The 15093-nt window shown below is 45.6% G+C and overlaps 1 protein-coding gene across 6 annotated transcripts in view; it reads left to right on the forward strand.

The window, feature by feature from the left end:
* The window catches only part of FRYL (FRY like transcription coactivator), a 3055992-nt gene that overhangs the window by 3005933 nt on the left and 34966 nt on the right, over positions 1-15093 (forward strand). For 4 of the 6 annotated variants that reach the window (XM_069631694.1, XM_069631695.1, XM_069631691.1 and 1 more), the window contains 2 exons: positions 1296-1313; positions 2045-2155. In XM_069631694.1, coding sequence (XP_069487795.1) covers positions 1296-1313; positions 2045-2155 — 129 coding nt within the window. The remainder of the gene's footprint in view (positions 1-1295; positions 1314-2044; positions 2156-15093) is intronic. The other 2 variants (XM_069631692.1, XM_069631696.1) reach the window with 1 other exon arrangement.

A 15093-nucleotide genomic window follows, 5' to 3' on the forward strand; every position in this document is an offset into this window, starting at 1 on the left:
GTTACTTCTTAGTTAGTGTGTTTACATGATGACTACATTTGCGGGCACTGAAACCCCACGTTGATGCATAAACTATAATCCAATTGTAGACTGTATTTGAGGATGTATGTCTTTCACTGTGTTGAACATAAAGTAAAAAAAAAGACGGAATTGACCTTGACATCAGTTATCTTTCGCAACCACATGAACCCAAAACCAGCCTAACAGGTATTCCTAAAACCACCTCAGAAAATGTAGACAATTCAATGACTTTATACAGAGGACCCACAACCGTGCCAAACCTTCTCACTCTGCAAATGAAAGGATATAATTAAATCAGAAGAATCTAGCGTAAAGAGGGATTATAACCTACATTTTGTCAGTAACCCCCCTTTCTCTTAAAGCCATTGACACACCGGCATATAGCCAGTATATTTCAGTAAGTAATAATGCAAGCATGTTGGACCTTAAGCATTAGAGCTAATTATATAAATGCAGATGGGTCAAATATTGTATTCCCATTACCTTAAGAGGGTTACTTTTTATCACATTTTCCCTAGGCTCAGTCTCTCGATGGGTCATTCCAGTAGGATGTGTTCCCTTGACGAATTTGAGGTTCTAGTTCAACTCCTGCTAGCTGCTCAATTTGCTCTCTTTTCATCTGAGCACTGTTAAAGCAACCAGATCAACAAAATCCCTGTGATATGTGCAAGCTGAAAGGAGTTGTCAATCAACTTCACAGCTGGTTCATTATTTGAATTTTTTTGTGATAAATTAATGCTGGCTAGCCCCTTTGAGATAGATTTTGATTGGTGTGAACTTTCTTTGAAGGGGCTTGTCCTTGGGGAACATGCAAAACAAAGTAGGACTTGTACATCTGTCGCCGACTCTCAATAGTACCTATTTCACTGTGTTTGTATATGAAGGGTGCAGCGTATTTATACAAAGATCTAATATTAAAGTTGATGAATGAATATTTGCGAAAATGTCAGTCATCTTAATACATTTGGGAGACCATACACTTTCTCCCTCTATTTCGTTCTCCAAAATGTGTTAAGATCTTCTCTAGATAACATTTAAAGTAAAGGCTTTTCCAGTTGTTGATTCTCAGACAGGACGCAGCTTGAAGTACTTGTACACTGAGGTGTTTAGTCTGAACATGGAATGAGTTGAATTCTCTCATTGAAATTAAGTCATAAATATGTTTCTGTAGTTAACGTGGGTCACTTGTTAGTATAGTTTGATTGATTTCATACACTAATCCTTGATCTTTTTCTTTCTTTGTTTTTCTGTGACCTGCTCACCTTGTTGCTTAGCAAATGGAAATGCTTGCAGTAAGTGATGGTTCTTGATTTATAGAATACCTAACTCCGTCAGATCAGTGCTGGACGTCAACTGTCTCATCGTTTTGCAACATAGCTGTGTCTCCTTTCAGGCTGCTGTAGATCGACTTTATTTTCTAGTGCTGTGTTGCCCTAACCCCTAAACTGTACTTCCAGAATTTCAAAACATCTATGCTTTAACGCTGGTAAATACAAACGTTTTTGAATTACTGATGAGCTGAATCCACATTGTGCTAGAGTATGTAGCAGTACGGTATTGAATATATTGTACATATTATTTATGCAAGCAATAAAAACACCACAGATTTCACAAGACAATAATGTCGAGGTTAGCAGCACATCCTGTGCACAATGTGTATGTTAAGTTAGTTTCGTTTGCTTTTGTACTCATTGACTTGAAGTTTATACTGATATTAAATGAGTGCATACTTATGTTTTTTTAATACAATTTCCCATCCGTTAGTTGTCTACTGTTGCTAAAAACGTTGTTCTAATAATGTAACATGCACTTTGTAAAGTCCTAAATTTAATGTGAATCTAAATGTTCATTCTTCCCTACACGATACTCTGTTTTTATTATCTGTTGCTGTCTCAGTTTTATTTTCTTCACTGTTCTCTACAGTACTTTATTTACTAAACACATGCTAGAAAAGCAGTCCAACATTTTTCTTCATTTACCTGCTTTTTACCATCCAACAATGTAATGGTACCTTTGTTTTTAGGAGCTGGAGTTATGTCGGAGGCTCTACAAATTACATTTCCAGTTGCTGCTTCTATTTCAGGCTTATTGTAAGCTTATTAATCAAGTTGATACAATCAAAAAAGAGGCAGAGGTAAAGAAAAACAGTACTTTGTATTGTGTTTGTGTTAGTCCAAGGCTGTGTTGTGAGATTGTTTAATGTGTAATAATTTGTATAGCCAACCTCTTTTTGAACACCTTCCCCACTCCAGTTCCAAAATTTGCCTCAAAATCCTGGTACATCTGCATTCTGAATGTGTCTTTCATTAGCCCTACAATTGCAATGGAATCTCATTGTGAATGTTTCAGATAGTTACGTCGTTCTTACTGAGTGATTAACTCTAATAAAGCAGCAATGCTTAACCGATCTCTATGCAATTTGTTCTGTGACCGCCTAGTGTTAGGGGGAAAAATAGCCATGATTTAGTTGCATTAATGAACAGTGCAACCACAAGCAAAGTATCTAAAAACATCTAAAATGGGGGGGGGGCAAAACTTGATGCCACAGCCTGAATGGCAGGTGCACCAAGTGAAGAGGTAGGGGAATAGCCCATTGTTGTGCTATCTAGCATGGCTATTGACTGACTCAGCTGTGAATGGTGTCTTCAGTCTGTATGCAACCTACCTGGTGACCCTGGAATCCTGCCTCTGAAGGCTTGGAAGATTGGGACTCATGACATGGACCAGAAACTAAGGTAAAAGGTGGTTGGATGTGCTGGCACAGCTTGCCCCCCTTAAGAACTAAGGTGATACCAGGGTATGTGGGGTTTCTAGCCTACACCTGCGGAAAAGGTAAGGGAGGTAGACAGAATTCTGATAGGCTGATCTGGATATTGTCCTGCTGCTTTGCTCACATTCAGAACCATTTGGGTACCTCCGAAAGAAATGTCACTGTTCAGGTACCCAGCAGTCAGGGAGGTTCTTAAGGCCTGTTTGCAAGGACTATCAAACATTCAGGTACCTCACAGTCTGTTATCTGCAGATGTTTATCAGATGCTGTGCTGCAATAAAGGTCAGGGGTTGCCAGAGCATTTTTCCAGGGGCTGTGAAGGCCAAGTGGAAGCGAGGGACAGCCTGTGCCATGAGGCCCGGAGGCCTTGAGCTTTAGATCCTGCTAGGACTTCTGGAAATCCTGGACTGGGTCAGACCCTCACAAGCTCTGCCTTTGGTTCCTCGGAATTACAAATGTAGTCCTTGTCTTTCCGTGCATCTTGTGGCCCAGAGGCAACGTGCTACAGCATTCTTCAGAGCTCTTCACAAAGTTGGGAACACAAGAAAAAGGCCATACATTTTCTGAGCCGTTGCTCCAAAGTACAAGCCTGAGTTTGGTAGATAAGTTCAAAGAACCTGAGCAATCATGCTTGTGGGAGGTGTGTGTGTGTGAAGGAGGCCCCAAAAGATGCTGCACTGTAGGGACCCTGCTCTCCAAGAAATTTCTCAAAACGCCACTCTTCTTTGTCCTATAGGAAGCAGCATTGCCACTTCACGGTCAGCCAAGGACTCACCATCTACTCCTGTGCAGGTACCATTTTGTACCAGCTTCTCTAACCCAGAGCAGTGGGAGAGGTTTGGATAGAAAATTGACATTTTCGCCAAGGCGAAGATGGCTTGTTCCTCTGCGACAGTGGCCAAGTAATGTCCACTGCGCCTTCTTAGGCTAGCAGTAGGCACCCCTTTCGTCAGCAATTGCATGCCTGTGAGCTTGGTCTGGAAACTGTACATTAATTTGGCTCAGAAGTCGATGAGTCTCTGGAGACGTTTAAGGCACCCCAGGTCTACAACCCATTTAACCTCCCTCATTATTTTGGTTCAGTCCACTGCTGTGGAGATTGCTCCCTCCCATGCCCCTCGTGCTGTTTCCTCTATGAAGGCGCTGGGCTACTAGATGCTAGTCTCATCTTCCAGGTACCAATTCTTTTCCAGATGCCTTTTTTCTTAAAGGTAATTTCCTTCTCCTCACCCACCCCTGAACAAAACCCCTCTGTCCTCATCACTCCTGATGCACTCCTACAAGAGAAGATTGCCCAAATCCTGGCAAATGGGATGCAAGTTGTGCTTATCACATAGCGCAGAAAGGGATGGCAGTCCCATTATTTTTTGGTCTCTTGCGAAAGGCAGTTTCTGTGTCCTGTCCATTAAATGAGGCTTTTGAACTTGTGCTTGGCAAGGACAAGTTAAAGATGGTCACCTTGGACTAAATCCTTCAGGCACTGGACCTTCATATCTGTCTCTCGACTTTAAGAATGCCTACTTTCATGTGTTGCTCCATTCCAATGACACAAAGTGCATGAGGTTCATTGTTGGCAATGTCCATTGCCAGTTTGCAATCCTGTTATTTAGCCTCTTCTTGGTCCTCAGGGTTTCACCAACCTGTTGGCTGTGATGGCTGCTCATCTCAGGAGCGAACAGATTCAGGTATTTCCCTACTGGACGACTGATTCATTCAAACATATGCTCTGGAGCTGGTGCCTGTCCACCTGTATCACACTGTTCATCTACTTCAAAGCTTGCGCTTCTTATGGAACTTCAACAAGTTCAATGTTACGCTTTCTCAGACCCTCTGATTTCTCCGGGTGGTTCTGGGAACTCATTCTGAGCATGCCTTTTTCTCCCGATGACCATGTTATCAACATTGTATATATGGTGCAACTTTTACAATACTGGATCCTGGTCCTTGCCCCTGCCTTTCTCTGCGGTCTCGGTCTTATGGTACCTTTCTAGTGCTCAGATTGGTTGTACAAGAGGTCACGCCAGTGGCTGCAACACTATCAATAGTCGCAATGTCAGGGCAACATGAGTCCTTTTACTGGTCTCAACCAAGTTGATGCAGGATCTCCTGTGTTGGTCCTCATAGATAGCCTACTAGCTTATTGGGGGCAGAGCCTCTTCATTAATAATTCCCACCATTGATTGCAGTCATGCTCACATCTCTGAAGGTCTGGGGTCCTCACTTGGACGATCTGCCTGTGACCAGCTTGTAGTCCCCCACAGAGGCGAGAGGACAAATCAACCTGCTGGAGTTGGCAGCCATCAGGCTGGCCCAGATTGCTTTCTTTTTGTGTTTACAGGACAGATGTGTCTTGATTAAGAGAAGCGGTATGGTCTTGCTGCCTTGTTGCAGGGGAGCAGTGCAACTGCGGTTCTTTGCCCTGGAGATTGACCTCTCCATATCAGCAGCCCGTCTACATAAAGGAACTGTCCGAAAATTCTGCCGAGATGTGCACCTTTTGAAGAACCCTGCAGGTGGAGCTCTTTTTCTCCATTGTGAACTGGAAGTTTAAGTTGTTCTTCTAAAAAAAAGAAGTTGCGTCAGATTTTCACTCGTAAAAAATAGTGAATCTTCTAGTCTTTTCCCCTTCACCTCATTTATCAAAAACAGAAGAGTGTTTTCATACTCTGGAGCCCGAGAAGGCTCTCCACTGTTATGGCTCTTGGATGAGGGGCAACACTGTTAATTTAGCTGGTGCTTGGGTAAGCAGGGATGTTACCAAACAGACCCTTTTCAGGTGGATCATCCTTTGCACTTATGAATGATGTAATCAGGCAAACAATGAGCGGACGGCAGCTCATTCTGGTTCATTGGGGTACGTCCTACCAGAGACCCGGTGGCTACCTCTGCTTTGCAAAGGGGTTTCCCTGTGGTGGACAGTTGTCAGGCGTGGCTATGTGGATTTCTCTGCAGACCATGACCATACATTGCTGCATAGATTCCTTGTAAGATCAGAATGCTCACTTTGCTTGAGTGGTGCTCCAGAGTTTCCTGGAGTAGGTGATTATTCTTTGCTCTCCTCACTTCTTCAGATTCTGTACTTCATTGGGAGTCTTTCTAAGATGTGGATCTGTGGGAGGAAGTAATCCATTATAATTACTTTTATTCATTAATGTATTCTGGATTGGTGGTCCTTCCCACAGATTCTTTCCAACCTACCAGGCAATTTTCTTACCCTAGTATCCACTTGCATTTCAGTGGTTCGTCAGCAGTTGAGTGTGAGAAACCTGGGTGGGACTGAGGTCATGGGTCACATCCGGCTCCATATATACCACCCTTGACGTCACACCCTGATTCATTGGCACCAACCATGCAGAGTGGTTCTACAGTGCATTGCCTGGGTGCTGAAAAATATTCTGACACGAGACAGGTGCCTGGAGGACACTTCTAAAATGAGGAATTTGTGAGAGGGAGGACTAATCTGTCAAAGCACATTACCAAAGAGCAGACATTTGATGTTCTACTAAACCGTATCCCACCACAGTTACCTAGTTCCTTGTCACAAAGGAAGCATTTGTGACATGGAGAAATTCTGCTTTTCATCATTGAATCGGCTTGATGGAAGTGAATACTTGCCTCAACCATAAAACCCTTCTGAGCTATTAATCCTGGTCTATGGAATCATCTTTTCCCAAGAATAAGTGTCATGTTCTTGGGAGTAGCTACACCTCATTTATTTTTTCTCTATTTCGTTTAAAAGCCATAAGCTCCATTTTTAATGTATTCAGCTAGATTCATCCACTTCTGAATAGGACAAAGACCTGGTTTCACCGTGTGTTTCTGTTGCACACTGGTAAAATACTTCTGTGTCACTTTGCTGTAGGACTAGAAGCCGAGTCAATGAATGTATCACTTTGATAAAGGATATTAAACAAGGTTAGCAATGAGAAGGACCCCTTGGGAACTCAATACTGCAACCCACAAAGTAGAATGATTTTTGTCGAACACATTGTCTTTTGTCATTGAGAAAAGCTCTAAACCAGCATAAGGCTTATACCCTCACATTGGTCACAGGAGTCGGTCTCACAGTAAATCTTGGTCCTTCCCTACCACTCTAAAAACCTGAAGAGGGTTGTCTTAAACTGCATAGTCAACTCGCTTCAGATACTCACTTGCTGACCCCCTCCAATCTGGATACCAGTCCAAACATTCCCCAGTGACTGCTCTCATTTACGTTGCCAATTCTCTTACCATTGTGCACCTTTCTCACCTCTCCTCCATTCTCACCCTTCTAGACCTTTCTGCTGCACACTGTATCATCCCTCCTTCCTTCAAACTCTTTACCCGCTTGGCTTCAAGAACCCTTTACTCAACATGGTACCTCCTATGTCCCTGACTTCTCATTATCCCTTTCATAGGACTTCCAAACATCCTCTTGGACACCCCTCCCAGTGGGTGTTCCTCTGGGATCAGTCCTGGGGCGGGGGTATCTTTTGCTCACCCTGTTCACATCCTTCCACAGCGCAAACACGTCTGCCTTTAAACAAAATTGGTTAGAGTCACCATTTTATGTTCGCCTCCCAATTGTGAATTCAATTATAATGTTGCAATAATAGTCATGAATTCATGCTTTGTTGCAAATTATTTGTATCATTTCTTTTCTTGAGAATGAATCTTTTTTTGAAACGATGTTGCTTCACATCAGACATATTTTCAAACAAAACCCTCGACATGTGTTTCTCCAAAGACAATCATTTGGTTCCTCAGGAGGGTGAGTCTAACCTTTGGACATTAGAATATGATTGTGTTTGTGATGCATGATAAAGTTTAGGAATAAATTGTTTCCTTTGTTGGTAATGCATGAAAAATGTGTTCTTTTTCATAAATTGCTTATCCCTTTCTTATGAGTATTTATCCGTCAGAATTCTTGATGTGTGACTGTTAGGGAATCTCAAGTTGTACCCGAATTGCTATGTTAAAAAATTCCTTATTGTAAGTGGACAAGTTTAGATCTCCTAGCCTTTGATGGGAAGTAACATTGTTAAAAAGAAAAGATGAATTCTCAAGAAAATAAATGACAAAAATAATTTGTAACAAAGCATGAATTAATGATTATTATTGCAACGTTATAATTGAATTCACAATTGGGAAGTGCAGAACATCAAATGGTGACTCTAACCAATTTTGGTTGCATTTCTTCAGCACACTGGGCAGCCTCAGTGTTAGAGCCCCATATTTCCGCAGCCCCCACGTATTAACTAAAGTTTAACACAGCTTTCACAAAGAGCTTGCTATAGGTTGCCTACAGGCTGAAATCAGTTCTTTATTTCTTCACATTTCTGCCTTTAGCCTTAAATCTCACCTCTTTGCTAAAGATACTGAGATCTTCTTGTTCCCTTCTTTGAACCTTATAATCTTTGAACATATAACCAACTGTGTAATTGCAATCCGCCACTGATTGGTTCTACGCTGCCTCATGAATGAAGTCGACGTTCCCCCTGCATTCATTGCCAACCCACTCTCCCTTCTCCTTACCCCCTGACCGCTTTACACCCTCACCAATGGATGGAAACTTTGGGGTTCTCTTTGATAGTTACCTGAAACTCTTTCAGTTCTTCGCAGCTACTTCTGCTGCGGCCAGACTTAACCTCCTAAACCTTATAGAAATATGTTCACATCTCACAACCTCTCAATTAAAACAGTTCTCTATACTCTTCTGCTCAGCAAGCCTCCCTCATCAAATTCTTCAACATTGTGGCACACACCCTTTTCAACCTACCCAGTTCCTCAGATATATCTCTATGTAATGGCACCACTTGCATGGCTTTCCATGCAAAATCGCTCTTTTAGTCTAAATCCATACATCGTCTTACCCTTCCCTACCTCGCTGATTGCATCTCATTGTATTCGCCATCTCAAGTTCTCCCCTCCTCCTCTCTTTACAATCCACCAGTCCCCTGCCTATCCCCTTATGCCTCCTCCTCACTTCACTCCTTTTGTTTACTTATCCAACTTAGCTGGAATGCTGGCCCTCAAATCCATCTTTTCACTGGAACTCTTCGAAGCATGGTTCAAAACTCCACCTGTTAACAATGAAAGGAGTCCTCCAAACCTTTCTACCCTCCTATCCAAACTAACTGACCTACTTCCCTAATGCTGTCCTCTGGGCCAATCTATGTAATCTGTAAATGTGTGTGGAAGCAAATGAAGCATCCAAAGCTCAGTTCAAAACAGCAGCAAATTATAGTTTATTACTTTACAGCTGTAGAGAAAGCCAGCAAAACTGGCAAGAATAGTCATTTTTCAAAGAAACAAGCTTGGGGTAGCTCTGTCTTCGGCTGGGGCCTCCCTTTGGGACAGTCTCCCGGCCACCTTCAAACTTGAGGAAAACCATATCCGGTTCTGGAAACACCTCAAGACCTTCCTCTTCACTTCTGCCTTTGCCCCTCTTCTCCCCTGCTGATCTGTTTTCTCTCTTGGCACTGTGCACCTGGACACCCTCTGTCCTTCTGACCCAGGTACCTGCTCACCCTACCACCCTGGCTGCACTACCACTGTTCATTGCCTTTATTTAATATTATTTATTCTGTTCTCTCCTCTGTTCCGCACTTTCCACTTCTCCCCCTTCCATGCCCTTTCCCCCTTTTCCCTTTTCCATGCATTTGCGTGTTCTCAATGTCACTGGGCCTAGTAAGGTTGTTGTTTTTGTTCTCTCTTGTTCCCCTCCCTATGCCTGGTCACGCTCTGGAACGCAATATAAATAAAATATCATTTAATTTCATCCCTGCCCTGAATAATTGCGTGCGCCATACAGATTCACTTTTTATAGTGTTTTAGATAATGAAAATAATACATTGTTATACATGCAGTTACTTGCATTTGATCATAATGCTTCCTAATGTAACACTGCAATCACTCTTTTGCCACTGAAACCTTCCCCTTCCCCCTTGTGCACCCCCTCCTAAAGAAGCCGTCTGCCGATCCTTCATTTCCAGCTAGCTATCGCCTGATCTCCATCACTTCTTTGCTGGGCAAACTCTTGGAAAAGCTGGCCCTCTCCCAGCTTAATCTTCACACTTAATCTGTTGGTTGTCTCCATGACCACCAGTCTGGCTTCAGAGCGGCCAGATGCACAGAAAGTGCTCTCCTGAATATCTGTGAAGACCTGCTCTTTAAACTTGACTCCATCCTTCCTTCTGTCCTCATTCTCCTCAACCTTTCTTCTGCTTTTGATACAGTCAACCATACCATCCTGCTCAATTGCCCCATTGAGAACCTGGATATCATTGATCAGCCCCTGCCCTGGCTGACAACTTTTCTAACTGATCGTCGACCCTCTCAGGTCCATCTGGTCCTTCCTTTCGTCTATCTCACTCTCTGCCTGTGGTGTTCTCCAGGGGTCTAACCTTTCTCCCTGGCTGTTCAACCAATACCTGGCACCTCTTGCCCACTGCATTGCTGCTCTCTTCTCCAACTTTCAGTGTAATGCGGATGACACCCAGCTCTCTTTCAGGCTCCCCTCAGCCGCCTTCTCTCATTCCAGACTGTCCGCAATTCAGGAGTTGTGTGCTGCCAATGATCTCTGCCTTGATGCCAGTAAAACAGAGATTCTCCTCATCGGAACACCAGCTCCCTCCTTTTCTCTCTCTCTCTGGCCACCCACTCTGGGCCATCTTCCTGCTCCTACCTGTGAGACTAAGAACCTTTGGGTCATCTTCGACTCCATCCTCTCCTTCTCTCCTCACATCTCATGTCTCTAAGAAGTGAAACTACCAGCTGCACCTCCTCAGAGGTATTCCTCCTTTCCTCACTTTCCCCCAGAGCTCACTGGTCCTCTCTAGGCTGGACTATTGCAACAGCCTCTTTCTAAATCTTCCTGCCTCTACTCTCCATCCTCTACAACCTATCCAGAACAAGACTGCGAGACGTGTCCTTGGCCTCATGCCCAGGGATCGTATCTCTCCAGCTCTCACTGAAATCTCTTCATTGGCTCCCAGTGGCGGCAAGGATCAAGTTCAAGACCCTCTGCATTGTCCGCAAGGGTTTCTTGGGCCTGGTACTGCGCTTCCTCCAACCAAGTCTGCGCACACCCCAACATCAAGTGCAACAAATTCACTGTGCCATTATTCCTTATCCTTTACGCCATAGGCATCACCTACACTAATTACGCGGACGACTCACAGGTACTCATCCCACTCTCAGGAGACTACGAGTCTGACACCAAAACCCTCAACTCAATCTACGCCACCATCCAGACATGGATGGCAGAAAATTGGTTTTGTCTCAATGGGGATAAAACTGAACTCCTATTAATTGGGTCCCCGGAAACCCTAAGGAAACTCAATGACAAATACAACGCCTTCACCATCGACAATGTACAAATCTCGGTCTCCCAAGCCGTCAAATCACTTGGCATCTACTTGGACTCTAACCTATCCATGTCAAGACAAGTCAACACCATAGCTTCTGCAGCGGCCTACCACTCCAAACTACTCACCGCCACCAGACCTTTCCTCTCTCAGGAAAACTGCATAACGATAGCCAGAGCCATGATTGGATCCCGCCTGGATTATTGTACTGCCCGGCAGGCACTTCCACCAAAAACATTGACAAACTCCAGGTTGTTCAAAACAACACGCTCAGGCCAGCCATTGGCATCCCCAAAAGAAACACAGAACAGCCTCCAGGAAACAAGCCCACTGGCTCCCCAAAGAAAGGGTCATCTTCAAAACCCTTGCCCTCACACACACATGCCTTCATGACACAGCCCCTTGTATCTCTCTCAATGAATCTCTAGACCACACACTGCCAAACCCACCAGAACCTCCTACACCAACTGTATTACAGTACCCAATGTTTTGAGAAAAAGCGCCGGAGGCGCCAGCTTCCCATTCATTGCGGCCTCCCACTGGAACACGTGGCTTCCTCATCTCAGAGGAATGACCTTGCACCTAGCCTTCCGCAAAGCGATCAAGACCATGCTTTTCGTATGAACCGGCCATGCCCCTCAATGAGCGGGTACTTATTGTCCCTAAATAACTCATGTAACTAAAATAAAGTATTGTACTGTCTGCACCTTACTGCTACGCTTTATGTAACCAGTAGCAACCCTTGTATCATGTAACTAAGACATTTTCATTGGACCAGCGCCTCAATGCCTCTGGGCTGCTAGCGCGCTCTATACATTCAAATAAATAAATATCTCTTCCTACACATCTCCCTTCTCAAGCTTTCCGCTCATCCACCTCCAACTCTGGGGGTCAGTCGCTTTTGCAAGCAAAGAGTTGGGGGCAGATCTCTATCTTCGTCTGGGGCCTCCCTCTGGAACAGCCTCCCTGCCTCTCTCAAACTTGAGCAGAACCACCTCTGGTTTCGAAAGCAACTCAAGACCTTCCTCTTTGCTTCTAGCTTTCTCTCTTCCTCTCCCCTGCTGATGACCCATCTGCTCCACGCACTGGTCACCTGACCACCCTCTGAACTTCGGCCCAGGTCCCTGCATTTCCAGTTGCACCTCGCACTGCCTCTTGGCTCCCCCAGCAATTGTGATATGTATCCCTACAGTCACTTCTCTCTGCAGTTATGAGCCACCCGTTGGCTGCACTTTTTGACTACCTGCAATTATCCCTCCCTCCCCCCACCCCTGGCACTTCTCCCCTTGCCCTTCCCTCCTTGTCTTGTCACGACCTAGAAACACTTGTGTACAGGCGCGTTATAAATGCCATATCATAACATCCTTTAATCTTGAGTACTGTTAGCAGCCCCCTCTTCTGCTTGTAGGTCTCAATCTCTGCCTTTCCTAGCCACATGACTTCTCTTTACTTCATGTTGGGTTACATCACTATATGCAAGCATTAAATTTAGGTAACCACCAGACCACGTAATGTCCTTGTTGCTCGTAGAGTATGGATTAGCCTAGTTTTCATGCCTGGTGTTTTGTTGTTTCTGTATGGGGCATAGTTATATTCCGAACAGGGTCTCACTTTGCCGCTGCATCGTTTTATGGTATGTCATTTCTGTGCCAACCAACCATATGCACTAGCCACTTGATACAACAAAAGCTATAGCTGTGATGCTGTCCTATTGACAGCATACTGCGCTCTTATATGAAAAACTAAAAATATTAATTCCACAACATGTGTAAATACCAGCCATGTTCTGTCGTGTGTTAAAAAGAATTATGTTCTCCAGTTCCTGTCCTTATCCTGTTACCACCCGGTGTATGTCTCTCAATCAAACAATGTTCTTGAGGGTGCGTGGCTAGGAGCACAAACGATGTGAACACTCCTCCAAGACCCTCTGTGCAGAGCCTGGCAAAAACGGCAAATTATGCCAGTAAATAACCCAGGTGGGAGTCGAAGAGTGCTGCATATGATGCAGCAGAGTCGTTGGGCGACCCAGAGCGGCTAGTGGTGGCCAGGGACGGAGAGATCTCCTTATAGACACCGGGGAGATCCCAGCATGAGTAACCCAGCCAGGAACAAAGATGGTGCCCATCCTCCGATGAAAATTTCGTCCTGCTGGCAGGGCTCCCGTCTGATTTCGAGCCTCTGCTGGAAGAACCTGCAGGACTCTGGGTGGCTGCTGGGGGCTCCCAGCTGGCTGGCGATCCTAATCTGCAGTCTTACCGACCCTGTTGGGCAGGCGGGCTGCAACACGGCTGAGGAACGGTACCGCCGTAAACCTGAACCAGCCCACAGGGGGCCACACAGTCCCATGAGCGATGCTGGATACTACCCGCTGCGGCTGCTGGTGGAGTGAAGGCAGCGGGGCGCCCAAGCAAGCAGCTGCCCCTACGCCAGGGCGGTGATAGGCGAGTCACAAGGTGATCAGGGAGAGACTGGCGGTCCTGTGCCTCAGCTCAGGAGAGTCTCCAGTGCAGGATTGCTGCATGAGCACTGTAGTGAGAGCAGGAGTCTCTGGAAGAGCCTGGGAAGGCGGCAGCTCCCCCGCAGCAATGTAGAATAAGGTGGCCCTATTGGGGGTTAGGCTCACATATGGAAGTGGCGGACAGCAGGGGACCCATCAGCGAGAGCCAACGGAAACTGGGAGCGAGCCCAGCAGCCTGCCTATAAGCACGGCACCATGCACCATCCAGTGAAGAGCCCAGGCCGGGAGGGCGGTTGGTCCGGAGACCTTTGTGGAGTCCTGGTTTGGCTGTCCCCATCACCAACAATGGTCTTCCCACTGGAAGAGGAGCAGGGTCACTAGGCCCCAAGAAAACGAGTCCCAGAGGTGGGGTCCCTGACTTCTTGCAATTGAGCACACCTGAGCCTTGGAGATGACAAGCAACAAAAGGCACACAAAAGCACACATAGCTGCCCTTCTGCAACCTCAGGAGAAGGGGAAAAAAGACAAACTGTGCAATCCATGTTCCACTCCCGAAACGACCCCTGGGACAACTAGCAATGATGGAGGACATAGTCATTCATTTCTGAAATTAAGACGGAATTCAGGAATTGTATGGTGGAGATTTCAGCAACGATGGAACACTTGGACGGACGTGTGATGGAGGCAGAGCTAAGGCTTGGGAAGGAGCGACGGAAAAAAGGTCAGTTATTGCGGATCCACAGTATAAAGTTCAGTAACTTGAGGGGATAAGCGAGGCTGTGGCAGCGAAAAAGGATGACTTGGAGAACAGGGCCTGAAGAAATAACCTGCAAGTTAAAGGGATCCCATCGTCTGTACCAGATCGGGCTCTGATCAAGTACGTGGGAGTCAAGAGTTCCAGATGCTCCTGCCACACCACGAAAAGGCTACACTGCTGCTGGATTGCACTGATAGGCTGCAAGGGCAGAAAAGGTCCCCTTCGGACCCTCCGGCTGACGTGATCACACAAGGACACTTTTTTACTGCCAAGCAAGACATCATGGCGGCAACCCGGGCGCAGTCAGAAATGACTCACCAGGGAGCATCCAAATATATCCTGGCGATGACTACAATGCAGAAACAGAGGGAACTCGGACCGCTGACCACCATCCTAAAAGATAAGAATATTCGGTACAGATGGCTCTTCCCAGCAACGTTATAATTCACTATAGAGGGCTCGATGCGGATGATCACTCAAGGAAGCAGGGGACATCTGGGAGGAGGCCCACTCCGGTGCAAATGGGGAATCTCCAATGAGCTTCCCCACGCCAGCAAAGGGAGAAGACCCTAAACCCTGACGCACACCTTGGTCAAAAGTGGGGAAATCTCGTAAATCTGGATCCCTCCCAAAACGGAATTGAACCCTGGCCTGGCAGCTGCCCTTGTGGGCAAATGCCATCAGGCAGTCGCAGAATAACCAACCTCAGTCAATGTTAAGACAGGTTTGACCCGGGACC

Source organism: Ambystoma mexicanum, chromosome 6q, assembly GCF_040938575.1.
Source record: "Ambystoma mexicanum isolate Mex_15411 chromosome 6q, UKY_AmexF1_1, whole genome shotgun sequence".
NCBI classification, from domain to species: Eukaryota; Metazoa; Chordata; class Amphibia; order Caudata; family Ambystomatidae; genus Ambystoma; species Ambystoma mexicanum.